The 26,859-nt window shown below is 39.6% G+C and overlaps 1 protein-coding gene across 1 annotated transcript in view; it reads left to right on the plus strand.

The window, feature by feature from the left end:
• SLC25A13 (solute carrier family 25 member 13) overlaps positions 1 to 26,859 on the plus strand; it is a 214,526-nt gene that overhangs the window by 42,304 nt on the left and 145,363 nt on the right. The window contains exon 3 of the mRNA XM_060020496.1: positions 2,786 to 2,928. Within this exon, the coding sequence (XP_059876479.1) occupies positions 2,786 to 2,928 (143 nt within the window). The remainder of the gene's footprint in view (positions 1 to 2,785; positions 2,929 to 26,859) is intronic.

Consider the following 26,859-nt stretch of genomic DNA (forward strand, 5'->3'; position numbering starts at 1 on the left):
TGTATGATCCTAGGACAACCAAGAGAGTAAGTAGAAAAGACTCAAGGTGGAGGATACTTTTTCAGACCACATAGAAAAACAAAGTACCAATAATGTACTGAAACTTAAAGGTAAAAGATAAACCTATTCAAGAAAAGCTAAGAGAAAACGTGGGTGAATATTTAGTCTTGAGATGAGGAAGAACTAGTTTCTAAACTTAGAAGTAATGGAAGAAATTGCAAAGGAGATAAAAATCTACAGCCTCAATTATATAAAAATATTAAACTCGAAAAATATTTACAACAAGTATGATAGACAAAGGGGGAAAAGGCTATGTTCTCACACTGTTGGTGAGACTGTAATTGATACAATCTTTCTGGAGAGCAGTGTGTTAATAAGTATCAAGACCCTTAAAGCTGCTCTCCTTTGACTCAACAATTTCTCTTCCGGGAGCCTAGCCTTTGAAATTTGTCAGGAATTTGCACAAATGTTACATACAAAGCTGGTTACCTTAGCTTTTTAAAAAATACCCAAAACTGGAGATAATCCAGTAATCTAATAATGTCTACTGATGGGAGAAGAGTTAAACTTTTTAAAATAAATTAAACTGTTTTTAAATAAATAAATTATTCACTACTATAAGCAAACATAGGTATAATTCTAAATCATAGGATTGCTGTAATTAGAAGTGACATTTCCTTTATATTTCAGTCTTATTTTGCCTCAGTTAGGAAAATCAAAGTATAATCCTTCTACGTTTGCAAAAAGCCAAATTCATTGCTAACTGAAGAATAGTAGGATTAGTGGGCTGTCTTTGAGCTTTTCTTTTGTACTGTGCTAAAAAATGTTAAACAAAAACCAATAATCTAGATCATTTATAAAATACCTGTTGTGTGTAGGGCATTGTGCTAAGTGCGTTACATGATTGTTCATTTATTTCTAGTATCAACCTTAAGAGCAGGTAGTGTTGTTATCCCCATTTTACGGGTGAGGAGCCAGAGGCCCAGAAAGCTTTAGTTACTTACCTGAGGCCCTCCAGGTGGTTAGAGGCAGAGGCAGAAGCAGAGCTCTCTGCAGCCCAGGCCCGACAGACTCTAAAGCTCATAACTGAGTATCTAACCAAGAGCTTATCCCACATTGGAATGACTGAAATGTAGAAATGACAAGTGACTTTTTTAAAAATTAATTTATTTTTATTTATTTTTGGCTGCATTGGTTCTTTGTTGCTGTGCGTGGGTTTTCTCTAGTTGTGGCATGCGAGTTTCTCATTGCGGTGGCTTCTCTTCTTGTGGAGCATGGGCTCTACGTGCGCGGGCTGCAGTAGTTGTGGCTCTCGGGCTCTAGAGCACAGGCTCAGTAGCTGTGGCGCATGGGCTTAGTTGCTCCGCGGCATGTGGGGTCTTCCCGGACCAGGGATCGAACCCATGTCCCCTGCATTGGCAGGCGGATTCTTAACCACTGCACCACCAAGGAAGCCCCGACAAGTGACTTTTTAAAACAGTTTTAACTGGGATTAACTGCAGTTACAGAGGGAACAGAGATGCTATCATTGCACCTCTGTTCACTGTGCTCTCCCATCACTGTGGCTGCTGTCACCCAACTAGCTCTCTTCTTGTAGTTCATGGTCCTCATCTCTCCACCCCCCAAATCACTGTTTGATCCCAAGGATCAAGAGGCCCTCCCCTGCTCCACAGGGATATGTGTGACCCCCATGTTGTTTCTCAGCGTTTCCCACAGCCCCCGGTCCTCCACAGAACAGAAATGAGCAGGTTCCACTTATGTAAACTGGAACGTCTTGCAGGCAAGACCTGGGGGGACGCTGTGAAAAAGCATGACATGCCACCTTAATCTCTTTTTTTTTTTTGGCCACACTGCGCGGCACATGGAACTTCCCTGACCAGGGATTGAACCTGTGCCCCCTGCAGTGGAAGTGTGGAGTCTTATCCACTGGGCCACCAGGGAAATCCAGCCACCTTATTCTTGTTAACCATTTCTGCTGTAGAATGGAGAGGACACTAACCACAGCAGCATTTCTTACCTGCTTCCATAAAATCTCCCAGCAGCCATGTTGTTAACAGTTTGCTCTCCAGCTTATCCTTTTTTTTTTTCAATGTTATTGCCTTTGAAACAGGAAAGGGGGCAAAAGAATTGGGTTGTTTTCATTCATGATTTCAGAATTCTACTTTTTTTTAAAAAAAACAACTGTATGTTCTTGCTAAAGAACAAGACAAAATTTGTCCTTCTAAATTTCTGTAAACCTGGGTTTCTCAAGCTCAGCGCTGTCGACAGTTGGCTGGGTGACTCTGTTATTGGGGTGGAGGGTCGTCCTGTGCACTGTGGGTATTTAACAGCATCCCTGGCCTGTACCAAGTAGATGCCAGTTTCTGCTTCTGCCCCTCCCCCCAAGTTATGACAATCAGAATTGTCAGCAGACACTGCCAGATGTCCCCTGTGAGGAAACGCGAAAACAGAGGCAGCTCAGAGCTAGAGAACTCCACCCCAGAAAGTCAGGTAACGTACAGAGAAGGCTCGTCCTTGTGCGTTGTGCTTGGCTATTGGGGACATTGGTGTATGTAAGCTGGACAGTCAGGCTAAGCTGCCTGCAGTTGAGAACCGCTGGTATAAAAATAAAACTCGGCAAACTTAATGGGGTTTTGCTTTTTATTTGGAGCGATGGGAAATAACTGTCCTTGTAAAGAGTATATTGTCATGTCTGATATTTTATCCATTGAATATTCTCCGCTTTTTCACATATTGGTTATATACTTTTGAGAACAAAATATATTTTCTCTCTCTTTTTAAACAGTATGCAAACATTGAAAAAAATGGTGAATTTTTCATGTCTCCCAATGACTTCGTCATTCGATATTTGAATATTTTTGGAGGAAGCCAGCCTAATCCAAAGACTGTGGAACTTTTAAGTGGTGTGGTGGATCAGACCAAAGATGGGTATGTTTATTTTTAATTATCTCGTTTAATTGTTTTTTGTTTGAAACAGCTTTCTGTTGCTTTAATGATTAGGAAGTCAGTGTTTACCTTCCCATCTCTTAAGAGCATTTTCTCTCCCTATTACAATTAATACGTTATTTTAGAAATAATACCCTTAACATTTCCTTCAGTGTTCTTATCACAGTTGGGGATTCTATATGTGTATTTCTTGACATAGTTTAAACAACTGTTTATAGTTTCACAACTCTTGCAGTTGAATGGTGTGAAGATGTACTCAAGTGTATGTAGTATATTGGTATTTTTGAAGGCCACTGTAAAAATTGTGAGTAAATTTAAAACATAGCTCTGTGAACTTTTCTACAGTCTTTCTCTCTGCTCAAGTAACTTTTAAATGTCACATATGATTAAATGCTCGAAATCTAACAGACAGAATAATGATTCCAAATCCCCAAGAAGGGCATTCTGCCCAAGCTGGAAGAGAGACACTGGACCATCTAAAATTAAATAGGACACTTTGCAAAATGCCTTTGGATTTTTTTTCCCTTACCAGTCTTTTCTGTTTACATTTTTAAAAATGAGTCATTCCTAAGTTGTATAAGAATGCAGTTGGGGCTTCCCTGGTGGCGCAGTGGTTGAGAGTCCGCCTGCCGATGCAGGGGACACGGGTTCTTGCCTCGGTCCGGGAAGATCCCACATGCCGCGGAGCGACTGGGCCCGTGAGCCATGGCCGCTGAGCCTGCGCGTCCGGAGCCTGTGCTCCGCAACGGGAGAGGCCACAACAGTGAGAGCCCCGCGTACCGCAAACAAAACAAAACAAAACAAAACAAAAAGAATGCAGTTGGCTTTTACCATTAAGTGCAAAATTTTGGACTCTTGAAATATTGGTAATACGACCGCCAGTGTCCCCTAATAACCAAGTATAATATATAAGAAGTAGCCTTCTGTATATAAACTGTAGTAGATCCAGCCATCTGGCCTTGCCACGTGCCAGCACCCGCTTTGATAGATTAAACCACCTGCCATTCTGGGGTGGTGTTCTTTAGCTTTGAACATTCTCTGTCAGTCCTGTGTCTGATTTTCCCGCATGCATGGGTTTGAGATGCAAACAAAGTAAACTCCAGCGCTGCAGTGCGAATGCCCTCAGTTTTACCAGCACCTTCCTTTTCTTGCTTATGCACCTGTTGTTCCATCATGCATGGAAGTAACCTCCTCTAAAGTGAAGGTCTTGCAAAGAGGGGAGTGCGGAGGAAATTGGCAGTTATACGTCTTGTAATATGCTGGCAGATTGCTGGATTATATTGTCTCTGTTCCAGTAGCAGTTACTTGGGCTACTTCTGTTTTCTACCCCCCCAAGGTGGGATTCTTTGCTTGATAGGAAAATGTCATGTATGAGCAGGTCTTCCTTCCCTCACAGGACCTCTCTGGTGAGGTGCAGGGTGAGGCAGAGGTATATTTCACAGTAGTCCATTCAGGCTAAAGCTAGACAGAACATAGATTTATTCTAGCAAATATATATATATATATATTTTTTTTGAGTAAAGTTTGGTTGCTTCCACATACTCTGTGCTTACAAGATTCAGAAGAAGTGTGACCAAGCTCATGTGCAATATGAATTATCAGACTCAATGTTTAAGATCATTTTTTTCTTATTTGATAGTTAAAATTTTTAAGCTACAGGAAATTGAAAGAATTCAGTGAATGCCCAATAGATACCTTTCATCTAGATTGACTGTTAACTATTTTTTATTTATTTATTTTTTTTTTGCGGTATGCGGGCCTCTCACTGTTGTGGCCTCTCCTGTTGCTGAGCACAGGCTCCGGACGCGCAGGCTCAGCGGCCATGGCTCACGGGCCTAGCCGCTCCGTGGCATGTGGGATCCTCCCGGACCGAGGCACGAACCCATGTCCCCTGCATCAGCAGGCGGTCTGTCAACCACTGCTCCACCAGGGAAGCCCGACTGTTAACATTTTTAACACCTGTGTGCCTTTTTTCTTTCTTTTTTTTTTTTTTTTTTACACATACACTTTCTACACATGCACACACATTTCCTCTTTTGGCTGGACCATTTAACTATAAATTGCAGGCATCAAGATACTTCAGTGTTTGTCTTCTAAGAATAAGAACATTCTTCTTACCATTATCATACTTAGGAGGATTAACAATGGTGTGAAATATATAATATCCAGTCTATTTAAAAATGTACCAGATCTCTCCCCTCACTCCCCACCTCAAATGGCTCATTGCTTTTTGTTTTTTAAATCCAGGATCTAATCAAAGTTCTTGTATTAAATTTAGTTGTTGTATATCTTTTAATCTAGAACAGAGCCTTGCCTTTTATTGTTCTTTCATGAAATTGACTTAAAACCCAGGTCCAGTTATTTCGTTGAAGGTCCCGCATTCTGGACTTGTCTGATTGTTTCCTCATGACTTGGATTCATGATAGATTTTGGGTGCAGGTTAGGAAAGATTCTACTACCTATTGTATCTCCTCAGGAGGTACCTCGTCCCGGCATTGATGGGTATCCTGTTTTCCAAGCAGCCTTTGACCCACTCATTTTGGCATCCATGGTGATCCTTTGCTGAATCAGTTATTACATTGATATTTGAAAAGTAGTGATTTTTCTAACTCTTTGTTTGTCCTCTATTTGTTGTCTGCCATTCTTCAGTAAAGAAAAGCTTTCTTCCCTCCACTCCCTTTTCTTTCTCTCTTAATTTTTTATATCAGTATAAACTCATGGAATTCTTTATTTTAAATTCAGTCCATTATAATCTATTACTGTGTTCTCTGAGTTGTTCAGATTGTCCCAGTGAGGTCAATGGGAGTCCCTTTAAGCTGGCTTGTACCCTCAGCCTTTGAGTACTCTTTGCTTTTGGTAAATAAGATGTTCCAGGCTCGCTTTGGATTTGTCCTGCTTCTGACCGGGAAATTACTCTTTTCTCAAAGAAGTCCTGGTTCCTTTCGTTTGGGACTGGTGCTTGGAAACAAGGAGCTAAGCACTGGCTCGTTGTTACCAGGGTAACTTTTCAGTGGAAAGAGCTGGGAAATATACTTTTAAAAAGTTCATAATGATATTTCCTATTTAAATTTAACATTTACAGGAGTTTTCCTTCTCTTCTATTTTGTACCTCTTTCTCTCAGTGAACATTTTGGTTCCTAGATGCATTAATTTTGTATAATTGTAGTATCTTGTAATGTACTTTGCTTCCTTTCCATCCCACCCCCATTAACACACATGCTTTTCCTATTTCTTTTTACATATACTCTTCAGAAATAGACGCTTAAATTCATTAGACGTCAACAATGTAACATGCATTTAACATATATAAAGTAACATAACATGTATTTTTTTCAAGAGTTTATAACAAATATGAAACGTTAGCGTTCTTTTCCTGATTTCCCAGATGAGAACTGAGGGATCAAGCAGTTTGCTACCAAAAGGTGCCCAGGCTTGTCTGGCTCTAGTCCTAGGCCTTCCCAACTGTTCTGAGCTGCCTCTTCTCTCATAATCTCACAATCCTCTTTACCTTGACATTTTCTTTATGATTTTTTATTATCTTAAATCTTAGCATTTTACTGTGACAGAGAAAATCTTAAATGGTCTCAATCCTTTGCCCTATGAGTAACTTTTCTTTCTTTCTTTTTTTTTTTTTTTTTTGCAGTATTGACAGTGCATAGCTCAGGGAAAAGGGAAAACCATCACCCATAACCTTCTCAGCTTCCCAGATATTTTGAATTTTTTAGTATCTTCCATAATTTGTTAACCTGTATCAATGTTTTTCATAATTTGAATTCATTTTAATTGTAATTCTCTTTTATAATCTTTTCGACTGTATCAATTTTCCTATTTCCATATGCTGTTCATATGAACAGTGTTAAATAGCTTCATCATTTTCTATCAGATTAATATACCATACTTTATGAAATCATGCCCTTATAGAGTTATTTCAGTTTCTATTTTCTATAATAGATGCTATTGGAGTGAATATCTTCATGTATATGACATTTTTCCCTCTGTTTAATTACTTCCTTAGAAAGAACTAAGAGAGGGATTCCTGGGTCTAAGGGTAGAAATATTTTATAGCTCACCGTATGTATTGTGATAATTCTTGCCAAAAGGACTGAGCAATTGAAGAACTTGTCTCCGGTATTTAAGCTGACCGAGCTAGTAGCATAGGACCACTGTTTAAGACCCATGCAGATATTCCTGTGCTATTTTCCCTAACCCTGACACGCAGCTCCACAGTATTTACTTCAAAAATAGATATAATCATACATCTTTTCTCAGTGTAAAATGGTGAATGCCCTCATTTCCCCTTCCTTTACCTTTCCACAAGTCACACATCATCCTCCCAAATCAACTACTGTTCCTTGAAAAAATTACATGACAGAAGCCACGCAGTGGCCCACAAAAGCACAACGGCACACGCTGAATGAACAATGAGGAAGTGCTGGAGGACATGCCATTGGTCTGGTCAGGCTCTTTTGGGGTGTGATCTCCTAGCTTGACTAGCCAGAGGGATTTTAGTGTATAACTTTATTAAAATTTAAAAAGCTATTTGTAAATTGACAACTTTAGGATTTAAAAATAATGACAGCTGTGCTGGCCCAGATGTCATGGTGATTTGAAATACTCATTTTTAGTTAAGTACTGGTCCCCCAGCTGTGGTTTCTTGAGTCCAAGGTCCAGGTCCTGCATATTTTACTATCTCCGGTGTCTAGTCCAATATCTGGCCTCTGTTTTGCATCAATTTGTTGACTAAACTTAGGTAAATGTCCTGAGAAGTTTTTGCCCCCCTTATGTTACGAAAGCCCAGGAGTGTTGGGAAATGGAAGCTTTAGTTCAGATTTCTAGGTTGCTCATTGTGGGAGGCTCAATTATGGCCACCTGAAGATACCAAGATATCATAATCCCTGGAATTTGGAAATGCGACCTTGTGGAAAAAGTGTCTTTGCAGATGTGGTTAAATTGAGGATCTTGAGATGAAGAGATTAGAACACAACACTGGCAGGGGCAGGAGGCATTGTGACCACAGAGGCAGAGATTAGAGTGATGGGGTCACGAGCCAGGGAACACCTGGGGCCACCAGAAGCTGGAAGAGGCAAGGAATGCTTCTTCCCTAAAGAATCTCCCTTTGGATGGAGCATGGCTCTGCTGACACCTTGGTTTCAGATGTCTGGTCCCCAGAACTGTGATAGGACGAATTCCTGCTGTGCTGAGCCACCCACTTTGTGGTCAGTGATTGTAGCAGCCCTAGGAAATGAGTACCCTCACATAGGTATTTTCTTTGGGTAATGAGAAGGCCTGTAGTTGCGAAGAATTTTGGGGGGACAGAGACCAACCAGCCTAATACCAAAAGGGAGCATTTTTTTTCAATAGTAGCTTTTGGCTAGAACCAGGCATTTTCCAGGCAGAGACCCCTGCTGTAGACTGTCTCCTTGAGGGATGGCCCTTTCCGGAAGGCTTCAGCTCTGTTTAGTGTTGGGCTGAGCTTTAGCGTGGAGGTAAAACACCTGTGCACTGCATGAACTTACGGACTTGTTGGCAAAGGGACCTTGTCTTTCTGGAGCCCTCTTGACGCTAATTTAATGACTCATGAGGTTGTGGCTTGGTCAGCCTTCCACGCTGGGAGAATCTTGTGGAGGCCTGTCCACTCAGTCATTCAGCAGCTGTTTGAGAACCTCATCTCTGTGCCTGGCACTGTTCTGTATGTGCAGGATACCATGTCGAGTGGGAAAAAGAGTGCTTGCCTGCTTGGTGCTTCTAATTTAGTGCGGCAGACAGGTGTTAATCAGAGAACCACAAATGTGAACTGATGTTGTGATGGGTGCTATGTAGGAGAGACATGGTGTGAGAGATAGCAAAGGGGGCTTCATGCCAACTGGGAGGTCAGGAAAGACTTCCACCGAGTGACATTTGAGCCATGGAAGTTGGGAAGGTGACAAGAGGTGGGGGACAGAGGACAACATTGTAGACAGAGGGAACAGTGGCTGCAAAGTCACATTCTGAAATGCAGGGGCTGGCAGGCCTGGAGCATGGAAGGTGCAGGGCATGGGGGGCGGGGGTTGGTGGTAGGCGGTGGCCAGACTGTGTGGGAACTTGTACTTCATATTAAGGATTGGGGGTCTTTGTCGTAAGAGCAATGGAGAGCCATCAAAGGATCGTGTGAGTCTGGGGATTGGCACGATCTGCCTCTGTTAAACGTGGTCCTCGCTGTTCATATTCTTTGATTTCACCAGTCCTTACTCTCCCTTCTAATAGCCTGTTGTGTTTAGATTTCCCTGCATTCCACTGTTTTAATAGATTTAATATGAGTATAATCAGTTTGTGAAGTTCCTGGAGGGTGCCCAGGCCTGGAAGCCTTTTGTAGGTGGACCTCTGGGTGAGGAGGATTTTCTGAGCCTCGGAGGAGGGAGATGTTGGGTTTGTCTGTATAATTTTTGAGATATCTTTTACGTTTGGTTGTCATTACGTTTTTGTTTAAAATGGGAATGAAGCTTTTTTAACTGCAATTTTAATACATCGTTCACATAGCTATCTGCTAAGAGCAAGGGAAAAATAAATTGTGTGTGTGTGTGTGTCCCTTTGAGCTTCGCCAACATGTTTGTTTCTAGTTGTTGTTCATTAACTGAAGTCTCATTAGAGAGGCTGGGGCTCAAAAGCAATTTGACTAGTACCTGGCCTCACGTGGAAAGACTAAGCATGGCCTGAATAAGCCGGAGGTGTTGGCTGCCTGGCCTCTTGGGCTCAAGATGCTCTCTGCCTGTTACAGGTCCGACCCCTGTCTGTGTGGGGTGGGCACTGGGCAGCTCTGGTATCTAATTTGTTTGCTAGGATTGCTATTTTCCATCTCAAGTGTGGAATCTCTTTGCACTCCACGCAAAAACAAAAGTTGGTTCTTCTTTTGAAAAAGGGAATTTCAGAAATCCTGATTTCTTTGTTCTTTTTCTCGGACATTTTAATTATGAAAAATTTCAGTCATACACAAAAGTGAAATCCTGATTTCTTAGTGACAAGCTGACGCATTCAACTTAACACCTTGTCAGCCCCTATTCCTCATTGAATCAAAATGATAATGTAATCGTCATCCACAAATAAGTCTTTTCAGAGTACAGAGAATCAATCCTGGGACAATTCCCATTTTGAGGCATGAGGAATAAGGGTGTCAAAGAAGAAAAGAGAAAAAAAAAATCTCAGGTTTTAAAATGTGTGGCTATATAAAGTGTGTTCTCTGCCTTTCCTATGTTCGCTATTTATCCTTCTGAGAAGGAGAAAAAAAAGCTCCTTTAAATACTTCACAAGGTGAAGGAGGATATAATAAGGTTGTTGATGATAAAAGCATTTTTATATACCTGTTTTCACTTTGCGAGGCTGTCGCGATGAAATCCAGGCCTTGGCCGCATGCTGGGAGTTAATGAGGTTTACAATTGGCAATGCTTAAAGAGTATTAGGATAATGTATTTAAACATCAGCAGTTCACAGTCTGAAATGCTCATCATCTGTCAAACACAATCCAGAATCAATAAGAGGAGGTCTTTCAGTCTGCTAATGAGGAAAGTTTTCTACACTACTGGGGTGGACACAGAGTTCAGATAAACACCTGAAATTCATAAACTGTAGAATTAAGCAAAGGCATTTCTTTAATTAAAAAAAAAATTGGTACTAATCAACAGCAGTCACCTGAGAAGCTTAAATTTTCTTCTTAGTCATCAGACTCCCAAATTAATCTCCCAAAACAAAAAGCCTCATTAGCAGCTCTCGTTGAATCAGTGTCATTTTTTTCTTTCTCTCAAAGTGTCTGATTAACCCCCTTTCTTTTTGCATTACTCACTTTGTGTTAATATTTGATGTCTGAAATCATGGGGGGGGGGCGTGCAATGTGGTGGCTAGACGCTGTCTGTGCAGAGTAAATTAAAAAGAATTCTTAAAAAGGTTTGTATTATGTCGCTGGTATATTAGAAAACCTTTAGGAGTGTCAGGTGCCTGGGTTTATTTTTCTTCTTAATTCCAGAAAGCATTGATTAGTGAGTAGGTGCTGATTTCACTCCTCATTCATATGTAGGGATAGCCCTGCTTCTCTTTCCCCTTCTCCTACTAACCAAGCCAGGCCCTCATTTGGAGACTTGATTTCAAGGGAAGGTGAGAAATGGGCCATAGCTGGAGGTGGAAGGGAGGTGAAAGGGAGGGTCTTTTTAAAATGGGTAGAGGGCAGTGTAATGCATGCTGATGGGAATGACTACAGAGAGTGGAGAATTGACAGTGTAGGAGAGAAAAGGAGGAAATTCTGATACATTCTGAGAGGGAGGTGGCCTCTTGTGGTAACATGGAAAGTTCATCTAGAACAGCTGCTCTCAGAGTGTGGTTAGTAAACCCCCGGGGGTCTCAGAGACCTTTCTAAGGAGTCCGTGGGTTCCAAACTGTTTACATAAAAATACTAAGACATCATCTGCCTTTTTTTGTCCTGTTGTATTTGAACTGATGGTCTTAAAAGGCACGGTTTATAGAACTGCTGGTTAGCACCGATTCAGCAGCGACCCCAAGCCCAGCAGTATGAGCGGTCATCGTATGCTTCACTCACACGTGTTCACAATCATGGTAGGAACAGTGATGCCAATTCTGTTTCAGAGTGTCCTTGAAGAAGTAAAAATGACTGATTTTTTATTAAATCTCACGCTTGAATACATGTCACTTACAGATTCTGAGTGACTAAGTGCGAAGTATCCATAAAGACTGCTGGTTACTGTCCTGTGATGGTTGTCAGAGGAAAAGCAACTCAGGTGCTCACTGAGTCAGTCATTTTTTAAATGGAACACACTTTTTGAGAGAATTAAAATTTTCACGGGACAGCCTTCTGATACTTAAAGCCTTTTCCGATATAATTAGTGGTGATAGTAATAATGTGGTTTTTCAATATAGTATAATGCAATGTGCCAGCGTTTGGAAGATCTGCATAACTGAGGGAAACATCTTTTCCAGTTGACCAGTACATGGTGTTAGAGAATCATGTATGAGTCAAAGGTCTATTCAAAGTGCAAGATAGACCCATGGATTTTAATGTAACAAGTGGGAAAAGTTCATTGGTACAGTTTCAGATTCCACATTGCAGCTAATCTTTAAGAAACTATCCCTTGTTGGGATTTGGTGTTGTATCATAGAATATCCACAAGTATCTAAAAAGGCTATTAAAATGCTCCTTCCTTTTCTAACTGTGAATCTGTATGAGGCTGAAATCCTTCATATCCTTCAACCAGAAAAACATATTACAGCAGATTGAATGCAGCTGTCTTCCATGAAGTCTGATATTTAAGAGATTTGCAAAGACATGGTACTGCTTTTTTCTCACTACGTTTTTTTGTTTTAGAAAATAGTTATTTTTCATATAAATATGTTATTTATATTGCCATATAATAGGATTATTCACTTTTTAATGAATTAATATTTTAAGAATTTATCAGTTTTAATTTCTCACACAGTAAATATGATAGGTACAACCCACATAAATAAAAGCCCCTTGGGATCCTCAATAATTCATAAGCACGTAAAGGGGTCCTGAGACTTGAAAGTTTGAAAAATACTGAGCTAGAAAAATGGAAGATAAGGTACTATATGGGGCAGAGGTGTTGTATAGATGTGGTGGTAGGATTTGGGGGAAGTTTTCTTCTGATCTCCTTGGTTTTTCTCTGGGAGATAGATGAGACGGAGGATGCAGGTGAGGTATTGTCAGTTTGAGGAGAGAGGAGAATATACTACATATTCATTTAGAAGTGAATGGATAAAGGAACACAGCATGGCTGCTGGGTTGGACCCACTTGAGGTCCCACCTGAGGGCTTGTGGTCGTGAAATTCAAAGTGAGACCAGTTCGTGTGGCTGTTTGTTTTCTAGCTACCGAGGCCAGCTGCTTACCTGCTGGCATGGAGCGGGAAGTGTTGGCTATGACCGAGGTTGGGGGCTTGGCCGTTGATTAACCCAGAGTAGGTAAGGGCATGCAGGGGAGCAATTACAATGATTGACTATAGATTTAATCTGGATAAGGGGCAAAGAAAGGACATCGGAATAGCAGGCAGTGAGAAGGTGGTAGGCTCAGTGAATTGTTGATTTCAGTGAGATTGAAGATTGTTGAAGTTGGGGTATAGAAGGGAGTGAGCAGGAAGGCTAGAAGGTAGTGGCCAAAAAGTGAGATGCATGAAATTGAGAATAAGGAGGTACTGCAGTTACTGGTGATGGCAGTCTAGAGTCTCACTGTCGGACTGAGTGACCGAGAATGGATGGAGAAAAGATCATTGGGTGTTTCAGATTATTGAAAATATTGAGAATTAAGGTAGGAGTAGGGTTGGAGAGCATGTCAATGAATCAGGAGTTAAAACATGTTAGGGAGGAGGTATGAATCTGGAGTTATTAGGTGATAGAAACAAGTTGGGGTGCTGAGTGCTAGTTATATGGTGGGAGTATTTAAACTGGGGGTTAGGAAGGAAGGACTGGGGGATGGTCTGGGAGAGGCAATGGGAAGGAAGGAGTACACCTCCCCTGCTTATAAGCTTGATGCAACCCAGGACTGCAGAGGAAAGCCCCTTGCTGCTTCAGGAACATGGAAGAGCCAGGTGTTGGTTACAGCAAACAGGTGAAGGGATATTTAGAGGACTCCTCTGAGAGGAGTTCCCTTCAGAGATGGGATTGAGGATGAGATTTTGCTCACCGTGTGCTGTGAATTCTAGAGGGCACAGTGGGGAGGGGTTTCTGGGAGATGGTGGGTGACAGAATAGGGAAAGTGCAGAGCCCCTGTGGGGATTAGGTGTGGGTGTTAAAGGGTAAGCTGGGAATCTGGGGCTGCTGGCGGGCTGCTGTCGACATGTACAGGATAAAGGGCACAATGAGATTAGTCTTGATGAACTCCAGATTGTGCCTGCTGGGAGATAGGGATCTTTGTAGAGAGGCAAGGAAGCTTGGGGAGGGGCAATCTTATTACTTGAAGAATTTTTAAAGCAAAAATATTCTGTGGGATTAGAGCTCTGCTGATGTCTTTATCCTAGATGGTTAGATTAAAGGATGAAAGAAGCAAAGAGTTACCGAGCACATATAGGGTTCCAGATCTGGTGCTAACAGTTTCCACCCTTTCTCTTATTTAATCCTCATAACAAGTCCTTAAAATAGGTACTTTTACCTCTGCCAACCCTAACCTTACAGAGAGAGGTGCAGAATCATAAAGTTTAAATAATTTTCTTGAAGTCATGTATCTAGTGCTGGAACTAGAATTTGGACCCAATTCTCTTTGGTTTGTGCCCAATCTGCTCTGGAACTTTGTGTGTTTAGAGAAGAATATTAAAAATGGAGCTTTGGGGCTTCCCTGGTGGCGCAGTGGTTGAGAGTCCGCCTGCCGATGCAGGGGACACGGGTTCGTGCCCTGGTCCGGGAAGATCCCACATGCCGCGGAGCCACTGGGCCCGTGAGCCATGGCCGCTGAGCCTGCGCGTCCGGAGCCTGTGCTCCGCAAAGGGAGAGGCCACAGCAGTGAGAGGCCTTCGTACTGCAAAAAAAAAAATGGAGCTTTGAATGAGAACTTTGCATATGTCTTTGCTTAGAAGTTGTGATTCCCTTTGCAAAATTCTTAGTCCCTAAGACTGATTATTTGACCAACTTAAGGTGGACCTAAAACCTTCATGAGAGCTATCCCAGCTATCATCCACACCCACAAACTTAGGGAAAACTGTCCTCACATTCCTCACATTTTTATTTTTTAGGCCAGGAATACTTTTTGGTATACTCTTCCCCTTTTATTTCTCACAGACTGAACCTTGAAAGTACCAGTGCACACCATATTCTCAGAAGGCTCACCTTTATTATGCCAACTGAAAATACCAACCCTTCTTCCCAGCATGTCAGGATGCTCAGAAAATGTTTGAAGAGCAAATACTGTTCCTTCCCTCCCCCTTGCCTTGTTTGGTTGTCTGGTTTTGCTTTACCTGTACCATAGGTGTTTAAAATTCAAATCTAAGATTTTAAAGGAAAGGAAATCAAATGTAAGCTCTGTTTCCTGGCTACTTGCAAACATATTTCTCTACAAATGTCAGTGTCATTGACACAGGATGTGGCTGTTGCTTAAATTAAAAGTCTTGCCTTAAGCTGTGAGGAATTCCTGAAGTGAAATGTGAGGAGATAGTGCCTGTTAACTTTCCCTTTGATTGTGGCATAATTGTCAATGAGTCACTTCCTAATAAACAGAGTGAGATTCTCAGACTTTAATGAAGGTTTTGGAGGGTAAAGCTTCCATAGCAATCTGATGTAGAGATTTGGGGATCTTCAGTCAGGAAAAATAAGAGGTGAAAGAAGATAACTGTTTAACTTTCATAGAAATTCTAGAGAAACTTTATTATATTATTTGTTTATATTATTTATTATAGAGTCTCTGTAATAAAGGATATATGATAGCGTGGCCTTGTGTTCTATACCTGAGAGAACCTTGATACTTTAAAAATATGTCAATTTCAGATTTATTAATTCATTTAACAAATATTTATTGACACCAACTATGTGCCAGGCACTGTTCTAAACAAAACAGATAAACATTGCAGTCTTATATAGCAAATAGACAGCGTAAACCAATAGACATATGTGATAGAGAGGCAGGTGGCTGTATCTATTTGTGCAAGGGAAGGAGATGGTGAGTGGCCATGCGCTCTGGGGTACTACAGTCGATAGGGTGGTCGGGAAGACCTCTTTGTTTTTGTTTTTGCGGTACACGGGCCTCTCACTGTTGTGGCCTCTCCCGTTGCGGAGCACAGGCTCCGGACGCACAGGCTCAGCGGCCACGGCTCACGGGCCCAGCCACTCCGCGGCATGTGGGATCTTCCCGGACCGGGGCACGAACCCGTGTCCCCTGCATCGGCAGGCAGACTCTCAACCACTGTGCCACCAGGGAAGCCCAAGTGTGCTTGTTATCTTTGAGATAAGCAAGGAAACCAGTTTGATTAGAGGCTGGTGATGAACAGGAAAGTGGAAGAAGTCAGAAAGGTATCCAGGAGCCAGATTATAAAGGTACTGTAGTATTTTATTTCAAGTGAGGGAGAAGTCACAAGAGAGTTTTGAGCACTGACTGACGTGATCAGAATAACGGTTTGAAAGGATCTCCCTGGCTGATTTGCAAAGAATAGAATGAAGTGGGCAAGAGTGGAAAAAAGAAAAAAGATAGTAGGACTAGAGGGCTAGTTGTGGAGATGATAAAAGTGATTGGATTTGGGATTTTCTTGATAGATTGGATATGAGATATAGGAAGGAACAATCTAAGTGACTGAGGGGATTCTGAGGGAGGAACAGGTTTGGAAGCAAAACTAAGCATTCTTTAGGACATGATAATATTCGGGTGTCTATTAAACATGTAATTGGAGACAGAGACTGATAGATGTTGGGATCTGGATTAATTTTAGGGGAGAGGTCTGGGTTAGAAATGGGAGTCAACCAAATTAGTTCCTTCATCTGAGCCAATTTTCAGCATCAGGAGTTGATGTTGTAATAACTTCTGAAGGTTCAAAGAGTTGTGTGTTATTTTTTTTGTGGGAATGGGGGCCTTTTTTTATATTGAGTATTATGAACTCAAAGGGCTTTTAAGCATTTGGTATATTTTAAAAATTGAGGTATAGTTAATTTATTATGTTGTGTTTGAAGTGTACAGCAAAGCGATTCAGTTACACATACATATGTATGTGCATATATATATATATTTAGATTCTTTTCCATTATAGGTTATTACAAGATATTGAGTATAGTTCCCTGTGCTGTACTGTTGGAACTTACTGTTTAATTATTTCATGTTTAGTAGTGTGTATATGTTAATCACAAACTCCTAATTTATCTCTTTCCCCGCCCTCCCGCCCCCCCCCCCCCCCCCCCACTATCCCCTTTGGTAACCATAAGTTTGTTTTCTATGTCTGAGAATCTATTTCTATGTTGTAAATAAGTTCATTTGTATCATTTTTTTACATTCCACAAATAAGTGATTTCATATGGTATTTGTCTTTCTCTGACTTACTTCACTTAATATGATCTCTGGGGCAATCCATGTTGCTGCAAATGGCATTATTTTATTCTTTTTAATGGCTGAGTAATATTCCATTGTATTTGTACACCACATCTTCTTTATCCATTCACGTGTTGATGGACATTTAGGTTGCCTCCACATCTTGGCTATTGTAAATAGTGCTACTGTTTACAATAGTGAACGCTGAGGTGAATGTATCTTTTTGAATTAGAGTTTTCTCCAGATACATGCCCAGGAGTGGGATTGCTGGATCATATGGTAACTCTGTTTTTAGTTTTTTAAGGAACCTCCATACTATTCTCCATAGTGGCTGCACTAATTTACATTCTCACAAACAGTGTAGAAGGGTTCCTTTTTCTCCACACCCTCCCCAGCATTTATTATTTGTAGACTTTTTAGTGATGGCCATTCTGACTGGTATGAGGTGGTACTTCACTGTAGTTTTGATTTGCATTTTTCTAATAATTAGTGATATTGAGCATTTTTTCATGTGCCTGTTGGCCATCTGTCTGTTTTCTTTGGAGAAATGTCTATTTATGTCTTCTGCCTATTTTTTAATTGGGCTTTTGTTGTTGTTGTTGTTGTTTTGATATTAAACTGTATGAGATGTTTGTATATTTTGGCAATTAAACCCTTGTCAGTAGCATTTTTTGGAAATATTTTCTCCCAGACTGTAGGTTGTCTTTACATTTTGTTTATGGCTTCCTTTGCTGTGCAAAAGCTTTTAAGTTTAACTAGGTCCCATTTGTTTATTTTTGGGTTTTTTTCCCATTACTCTAGGAGATGGGTCCAAAAAGATACTGCTGTGATTTATGTCAAAGAGTGTTCTGCCTATGTTTTCCTCTAGGACAGTGGTCCCCAACCTTTTTGGCACCGGGGACTGCTTTCGTGGTAGACAGTTTTTTCACAGATGGGGGGTGGGGGCTGAGGGTATGGTTCAGATGGGAATGTGAGCGATGGGGAGTGGCAGATGAAGATTCACTCGCTCACCTGCTGTTCACCTCCTGCTGTGTGGCTCAACTGTTGGAGACCCCTGCTCTAAGAGTTTTATAGTATATAAAAGTATATAGGGGCCTCCCTGGTGGCGCAGTGGTTGAGAGTCCACCTGCCGATGCAGGGGACACAGGTTCGTGCCCCGGTCCGGGAAGATCCCACATGCCTCGGAGCAGCTAGGCCCGTGAGCCATGGCTGCTGAGCCTGCGTGCCCAGAGCCTGTGCTTCGCAACGGGAGAGGCCACAACAGTGAGAGGCCCGCGTACCACAAAAAAGAAAATAATAAAAAAATTTTTAAAAGTTTATATATATATATATAAAAGTATATATGAAGTATATAGTTTTATATTTAGGTCTTTAATCCATTTTGAGCTTATTTTTGTATATGGTGTTAGAGAATGTTCTAATTTCATTTTTTTACATGTAGCTCTCCAGTTTTCCCAGCACCACTTGTTGAAGAGAAGTGTTGAAGAGTCTTTTCTCCACTGTATATTCTTGCCTCCTTCATTGTAAAGTAATTGATCATAAGTGTGTGGGTTTATATCTGGGCTTTCAATCCTGTTCTGTTGATCTATATGTCTGTTTTTGTGACAGTACCATACTGTTTTGATCACTGTAGCTTTGTAGTATAGTCTGAAGTCAGGGAGCCTGACTGCTCCAGCTCCATTCTTCTTTCTCAAGATTGTTTTGGCTATTCAGGGTCTTTTGTTTCCATACAAGTTTAAAATTTTTTTTCTAGTTCTGTGAAAAATGCTATTGGTAATTTGGTAGGGATTGCATTGAATCTGTAGATTGCCTAGGGTAGTGTGGTCATCTTAACAATACTGATTATTCCAATCCAAGAACACGATGTGTCTCTTCATCTGTTTGTGTTGTCCTCAATTGCTTTCATCAGTCTCTTACAGTTTTCAGAGTATAGTTCTTTTGCCTCCTTAGGTAGGTTTATTCTTAGGTATTGTATTCTTTTTGATGCGATGATAAGTGGGCTTGTTTCTTTAATTTCTCTTTCTGATCTTTCATTGTTAGTGTATAGAAATGCAACAGATTTCTGTGTATTAATTTTGTATCCTGCAACTTTACCAAATTCATTGATGAGCTCTAGTAGTTTTCTGGTGGCATCTTTAGGATTGTCTATGTATAGTATCATGTCATCTGCAAACAGTGACAGTTTTACTCCTTCTTTTCCAATTTGGATTCGTTTTATTTCTTTTTCTTCTCTGATTGCTGTGGCTAGGACTTCCAAAACTATGTTGAATAATAGTGGCAAGTGTGGACATCCTTGTCTTGTTCCTGATCTTAGAGGAAATGCTTTCAGCTTTTCACAGTTGAGAGTGATGTTAGCTGATGTTTGTCACATATGGCCTTTATTATGTTGAAGTATGTTTCCTCTGTGTCCACTTTATGAAGATTTTTTGTCATAAACGGATGTTGAATTTTATCAAAAGCTTTTTTCTCCATCTATTGAGATGATCATATGGTTTTTATTCTTCAATTTGTTAATGTGGTATATCACATTGACTTGTAGATATTGAAAAATCCTTGCATCCTGGGATAAATCCCACTTGATCAAGGTGTATGATCCTTTTAGTGTATTGTTGGAGTTGGTTTGCTAGGATTTTGTTGAGGATTTTTGTGTCTGTGTTCATCAGTGATATTAGCCTATAATCTGCTTTTTATGTGTGATATGTTTGTCTGGTTTTGGTATCAGGGTGATGGTGGCCTCATAGAATGAGTTTGGAACTGTTCCTTCCTCTGCAGTTTTTTGGAATAGTTTCAGAAGGATAGGTGTTAACTCTTCTCTAAATTTTTGGTAGAAATCACCTGTGAAGCCATTTGGTCCTGGACTTTTGCTTTTTGGGAGTTATAGAATTACTGATACAGTTTCAGTACTGGTAATTGGTCTGTTCATATTTTCCATTTCTTCCTGGATTCAGCCGTGGGAGATTATACCTTTCTAAGAATTTGTCCATTTCTTCCAGGTTGTCCATTTTATTGGTGTATAGTTGCTTGCTGTAGTCTCTTATGATCCTTTGTATTTCTGTGGTTTCGGTTGTAACTTCTTTTTCATTTCTGATTTTATTCATGTGGGCCCTCTGCCACATGGGCCCACATGAATAAAAAGAAAATAGTTTTTTTCTTGATGAGCCTGACTAAAGGTTGATCAATTTTGTTTATCTTTTCAAAGAACCAGCTTTTAGTTTCATTGATCTTTGCTATTGTTTTTTAGTCCCTATTTCGTTTATTTTTGCTCTGATATTTATGATTTCTTTCCTAAGAAAGAAACTAAGTTTGGGCTCTGTTTGTTCTTCTTTCTCTAGTTGCTTTAGACGTAAGGTTAGTTTGTTTATTTGAGATTTTTCTTATTTCCTGAGGTAAGCTTACATCACTATAAATTTTCCTCTTAGACCTGCTTTTGCTACATCCCATAGGTTTCAGTTTGTCGTCTTTTCATTTTCAGTTGCCTCTAGGTACGTTCTGACTTCCTCTTTCATTTCTTCAGTGATCCATTGGTTGTTTAGTAGCATACTGTTTAGCCTCCATGTGTTTGTGTTTCTTTACAGTTTTTTTTTTATCCTGTTTCTAGCTTCATAGCATTGTGTTCAGAGAAGATGCTTGATATGATTTCAGTTTTCTAAAATTTACTGAGGCTTGCTTTGTGGCCCAGCATGTGATTCATCCTAGAGAATGTTCCATGTACACTTGACGAGACTGTGTATTCTGCTGCTTTTGAATGGAATGCTCTGTAAATATCAATTAAGTGCATCTGGTCCAATGTGTCATTTAAGGCCTGTGTTTCCTAATAGATTTTTTGTCTGGATGATCTGTCCATTGATGTAACTGGGGTGTTACAGTCCCCCACTATTATTGTGTTACTGTTGAATTCTCGTTTTATGTCTGTTAACATTTGCCATATATAATGCGGTGCTCCTGCGTTGGGTTGTATTTGGCATGTTTTAATCAACTGTATGTATCTCATCTTTGGCCAGTGGGAACCTTTTTATATTTTCTCCTTTGTCCTTTTTGATAGGCTCCATCAGTATTGGAGTATTTCCTTGCTTTGTGGCAAAGCAGGATGTTATTCTATGTATTTCCTGCTCCAGACCTGGACTCAGCCACACATCCATGGAGCTGTATTCTTTTTCATGGGCAGCTATATATAGAGACCTGCTTTGAGGCTTTAGTGGATAGAAGGAGGAAAAAGTCTTCAGTTTATACTGGTATTTCAAAGTTAAATGGACAAAATTAAAGTCAAAATATGTTTAGTCTCTGATTTTTTAAAATTTATCTCTATTCTTTCACTGAAAATCTTGATTACCAGCAACATCACAGAATTACATATTTGCAATATGTAGGATATATTCAAAATAAAAACACCAGTATTGATGCTGACAGTTAGATACTGAGGGAAGCTTAAGATTTCTTTTCAACTTTATTTGTTCTTAGACTGCATCCCACTAAGTATATACAATGAAAATACTGTGTTCTAAGGTTATTTGAAATAATTCATTTCTCTGTGCGGTTTTGCCACCAACTTGATGTATATGGTTAGGTTCATTCATTTCAGTTTGTTTTCAATTTTTAGGGACTGCTTTTTTTTCTTTTAGATCTAATTTAATTGTTGCATATATAAAACAAATGTTTCCTAAGTCACAACTATATAATAGAGGCAAGGTATACTCAGAGAAGTCTGGCTGGAGATGCCTGTCTTCTTCCCCCTGTCTCCACCCTCCCCCTTATAGCTTACCCTTTTTTCCTTTAGTTTTTGTATTTTTCTTCCACAGGGTGTTTCTCCCCCAAATATAAATAAATTGGTATGCATGCATATTCATGTTCATATTTCTCTCCCCCTTCATACCCCAAACCAGCCATGTAAACTCTCACTATAGTGTATATATACTGTAGTATTTGAGTTCTTTACTACTGTATATGCTACAGTGTATATAGTATATGTGCATGTGTGTGTGTTTTAGTTAGGATTCTCCAAAGAAACAGAATTAATAAAGCATATCTGCAGTTGACCTTTGAACAACACAGGGGTTATGGGCACTGACCCTCCTAACAGTCGAAAATTTGAGTATAACTTATGGTTGGCCCTCTGTTCCTGCGGTTCTCCCATATCTGCAGTTCTGCACCCTTAGATTCAACCAATCTTGGATCATGTAGTACTGTAGTATTTACTTTTGGGGTGGGGGAACTATGTATAAGTGGATCCTAGCAGTTCAACCCGTGTTTTGTTTTCGTTTTTTTTTTTCAAATAAAAGTCTCTCCAAATTCGTTACTTTCAGGCAGTAACAGATTGTCACATTTAGCAACTGTCTTATATACACTAAAGATTCCAGAGAAAAAAACAATTTGAAAAACTTTAATAAATGGAAAGAGAACTTTGCCCAGTTACCTTATACCATTTCTAAAATATGAACAGTTACATAGACTATAAGAGTAGAAAACAGTAGAAAATTGTAATGTATTGACTAAAATTATTAGTTCAGTGAATGGACATCTCAGTTTATCTAGATTATCTAAAATTCTTGGATCTGTGAAATATATAGAGAAATTTTTCACTATCAAGGCCCCCCACCATTTCACTGTGTTATTCAAAAAATTAACTGATTTTTCTTTTGTAAAAAATTGGATTTTTGAATCCTGATACTAGCAGATTTGCAGAAGTTTATTGGGTTGAAAAGAAAAGAAATTTTTTTAAAAAGCCAATTTTTTTCTGCTATTCCACTCAAATTTTTTTTTTTTTTTTTTTTTTTTTTTTCGGTACGTGGGCCTCTCACTGTTGTGGCCTCTCCCATTGCAGGGCACAGGCTCCAGATGCGCAGGCTCAGCGGCCATGGCTCATGGGCCCAGCCGCTCCGCGGCATGTGGGATCTTCCTGGACCAGGGCACAAACCCATGTCCCCTGCATCAGCAGGCGGACTCTTAACCACTGCGCCACCAGGGAAGCCCTTCCACTCAAATTTTAAATTGAGTTTTACATTGTTTCTTTTTTTTAATTTTTTTTTTATACAGTAGGTTCTTATTAGTCATCAATTTCATACACATCAGTGTATACATGTCAATACCAATTGCCCAATTCATTACACACACACAAACACACACACACACACACACACACCCGCCGCTTTCCCCCCTTGGTATCCATACGTTTGTTCTCTACATCTGTGTCTCAATTTCTGCCCTGCAAACTGGTTCATCTGTACCATTTTTCTAGGTTCCACATACATGCATTAATATACGATATTTGTTTTTCTCTTTCTGACTTACTTCACTCTGTATGACAGTCTCTAGATCCATCCACGTCTCAACAAATGACCCAATTTCATTCCTTTTTATGGCTGAGTAATATTCCATTGTCTATATTTACCACATCTTCTTTATCCATTCGTCTGTCGATGGGCATTTAGGTTGCTTCCATGACCTGGCTATTGTAAATAGTGCTACAATGAACATTGGGGTGCATGTGTCTTTTTGAATTATGGTTTTCTCTGGGTATATGCCCAATAGTGGGATTGCTGGATCATATGGTAATTCTATTTTTAGTTTTTTAAGGAACCTCCATAATGGCTGTATCAATTTACATTCCCATAATGTTCTCCATAATGGCTGTATCAATTTACATTCCCACCAACAGTGCAAGAGGGTTCCCTTTTCTCCACACCCTATCCAGCATTTGTTGTTTGTAGATTTTCTGATGATGCCCATTCTAACTGGTGTGAGGTGATACCTCACTGTATTATTGATTTGCATTTCTCTAATAATTAGTGATGTTGAGCAGCTTTTCATGTGCTTCTTGCCCACCTGTATGTATTCTTTGGAGAAATGTCTATTTAGGTCTTCTGCCCATTTTTGGATTGGGTTGTTTGTTTTTTTAATACTGAGACTGCATGAGCTGTTTATGCATTTTGGAGATTAATCCTTTGTCCATTGATTCGTTTGCAAATATTTTCTCCCATTCTGAGGGTTGTCTTTTCATCTTGTTTATGGTTTCCTTTGCTGTGCAAAAGCTTTGAAGTTTCATTAGGTCCCATTTGTTTATTTTTGTTTTTATTTCCATTACTCTAGGAGGTGGATCAAAAAAGATCTTGCTGTGATTTATGTCAAAGAGTGTCCTTCCTATGTTTTCCTCTAAGAGGTTTATAGTGTCCAGTGTTACATTTAGGTCTCGAATCCATTTTGAGTTCATTTTTGTGTGTGGTGTTAGGGAATGTTCTAATTTCATTCTTTTACATGTAGCTGTCCAGTTTTCCCAGCACCACTTATTCAAGAGGCTATCTTTTCTCCATTGCATATCCTTGCCTCCTTTGCCATAGAGTAGTTGACCATATGTGCGTGGGTTTATCTCAGAGCTTTCTATCTTGTTCCATTGAGCTATATTTCTGTTTTTGTGCCAGTAACATATTGTCTTGATTACTGTAGCTCTGTAGTATAGGCTGAAGTCAGGGAGTCTGATTCTTCCAGCTCAGCTTTTTTCCCTCAAGACTGCATTGACTATTCAGGGTCTTTTGTGTCTCCATACAAATTTTAAGATTTTTTGTTCTAGTTCTGTAAAAAATGCCATTGGTAATTTGTTAAGGATTGCATTGAATCTGTACATTGCTTTGGGTAGTATAGTCATTTTCACAATATTGATTCTTCGAATCCAAGAACATGGTATATCTCTCCATCTGTTGGTATCATCTTTAATTTCTTTCATCAGTGTCTTATAGTTTTCTGCATACAGGTACTTTGTCTCCCTAGGTAGGTTTATTCCTAGGTATTTTATTCTTTTTGTTGCAGTGGAAAATGTGAGTGTTTCCTTAATTTCTCTTTCAGATTTTTCATCAGTAGTATATAGGAATGCAAGAGATTTCTGTGCATTAATTTTGTATCCTGCAACTTTACCAAATTCATTGATTAGCTCTAGTAGTTTTCTGGTGGCATCTTTAGGATTCTCTATGTATAGTATCATGTCATCTGCAAGCAGTGACAGTTTTACTTCTTCTTTTCCAATTTGTATTCCTTTTATTTCTTTTGCTTCTCTGATTGCCATGGCTAGAACTTCCAAAACTATGTTGAATATTAGTGGTGAGAGTGGACATGCTTGTCTTGTTCCTGATCTTAAAGGAAATGCTTTCAGTTTTTCACCATTGAGAATGATGTTTGCTTTGTCATATATGGCCTTTATTATGTTGAGGTAGGTTCCCTCTCTGCCCACTTTCTGGAGAGTTTTTATCATAAATGGGTGTTGAATTTTGTCAGAAGCTTTTTCTGCATCTGTTGAGATGATCATGTGGTTTTTTTCCTTCAATTTGTTAATATGGTGTATCACATTGATTGATCTGCATGTATTGAAGAATCCTTGCTCCCTGAGATAAATCCCACTTGATCATGGAGTATGATCCTTTTAATGTGTTATTGGATTCTGTTTGTATTTTGTTTAGGATCTTTGCATCTATATTCATCAGTTATATTCTGTAATTTAATTTTTTTGTAGTATCTTTGTCTGGTTTTGGTATCAGGATGATGGTGGCCTCATAGAATGAGTTTGGGAGTGTTCCTTCCTCCACAATTTTTTGGAAGAGTTTGAGAAGGATGAGTGTTAGCTCTTCTCTAAATGTTTGATAGAATTCACCTGTGAAGCCATCTGGTCCTGGACTTTTGTTTGTTGGAAGATTTTTAATCACAGTTTCAATTTTATTACATGTGGTTGGTCTGTTCATATTTTCTGTTTCTTCCTGGTTCAGTCTTCGAAGGTTTATACCTTTCTAAGAATTTGTCCATTTCTTCCAGGTTGTCCATTTTACTGGCATAGAGTTGTTTGTAGTAGTCTCTTAGGATGCTTTGTATTTCTGCTGTGTCTGTTGTAAGTTCTCCTTTTTCATTTTATTGATTTGAGTCCTCTTCCTCTTTTTTTGGATGAGTCTGGCTAATGGTTTATCAATTTTGTTTATCTTCTCAAAGAACCAGCTTTTAGTTTTATTGACCTTTGCTATTCTTTTCTTTGTTTCTGTTTATTTCTGCTCTGATCTTTATGCTTTCTTTCCTTATGCTAACTTTGGGTTTTGTTTGTTGTTCTTTCTGTAGTTCCTTTAGGTGTAATGTTAGATTGTTTATTTGAGATTTTTCTTGTTTCTTGAGGTAGCCTTGTATACCTATCAACTTCCCTCTTAGAAGTGCATTTGCTGCTTCCCATAGGTTTTGGATTGTCATGTTTTCATTGTCATTTGTCTCTAGGTATTTTTTGATTTCCTCTTTGATTTCTTCAGTGATCTCTTGGTTATTTAGTAACGTAGTGTCTAGCCTCCATGTGTTTATGTTTTTTTCCCCTGTAATACATTTCTAATCTCATAGCGTTTTGGCCAGAAAAGATGCTTGATATGATTTCAAGTTTCTTAAATTTACTGAGGCTTGATTTGTGACCCAAGATGTGATCTATGCTGGAGAGTGTTCCCTGCGCACTTGAGAAGAAAGTGTTATCTGCTGTTTTTGGATGGAATGTCCTATAAATATCGATTAAATCTATCTGGTCTATTGTGTCATTTAAAGCTTCTGTTTCCTTATTTATTTCCATTCTGGATGACCTGTCCATTGGTGTAAGTGAGGTGTTAAAGTCCCGCACTATTATTGTGTTACTGTCGATTTCCTCTTTTATAGCTGTTAGCAGTTGCCTTATGTATTGAGGTGCTCCTGTGTTGGGTGCATGTATATTTATAATTGTTATATCTTCTTGGATTGATCCCGTCATCATTATGTAGTGTCCTTTCTTGTCTCTTGTAACATTCTTTATTTTACAGTCTGTTTTATGTGATATAAGTATTGCTACTCCAGCTTTCTTTTGATTTCCATTGGCATGGAATATCTTTTTCCATCCCCTCACTTTCAGTCTGTATGTGTCCCTAGGTCTGAAGTGTGGGCCTCTTGT

The sequence above is a fragment of the Delphinus delphis genome, chromosome 9 (assembly GCF_949987515.2).
Source record: "Delphinus delphis chromosome 9, mDelDel1.2, whole genome shotgun sequence".
NCBI lineage: Eukaryota > Metazoa > Chordata > Mammalia > Artiodactyla > Delphinidae > Delphinus > Delphinus delphis.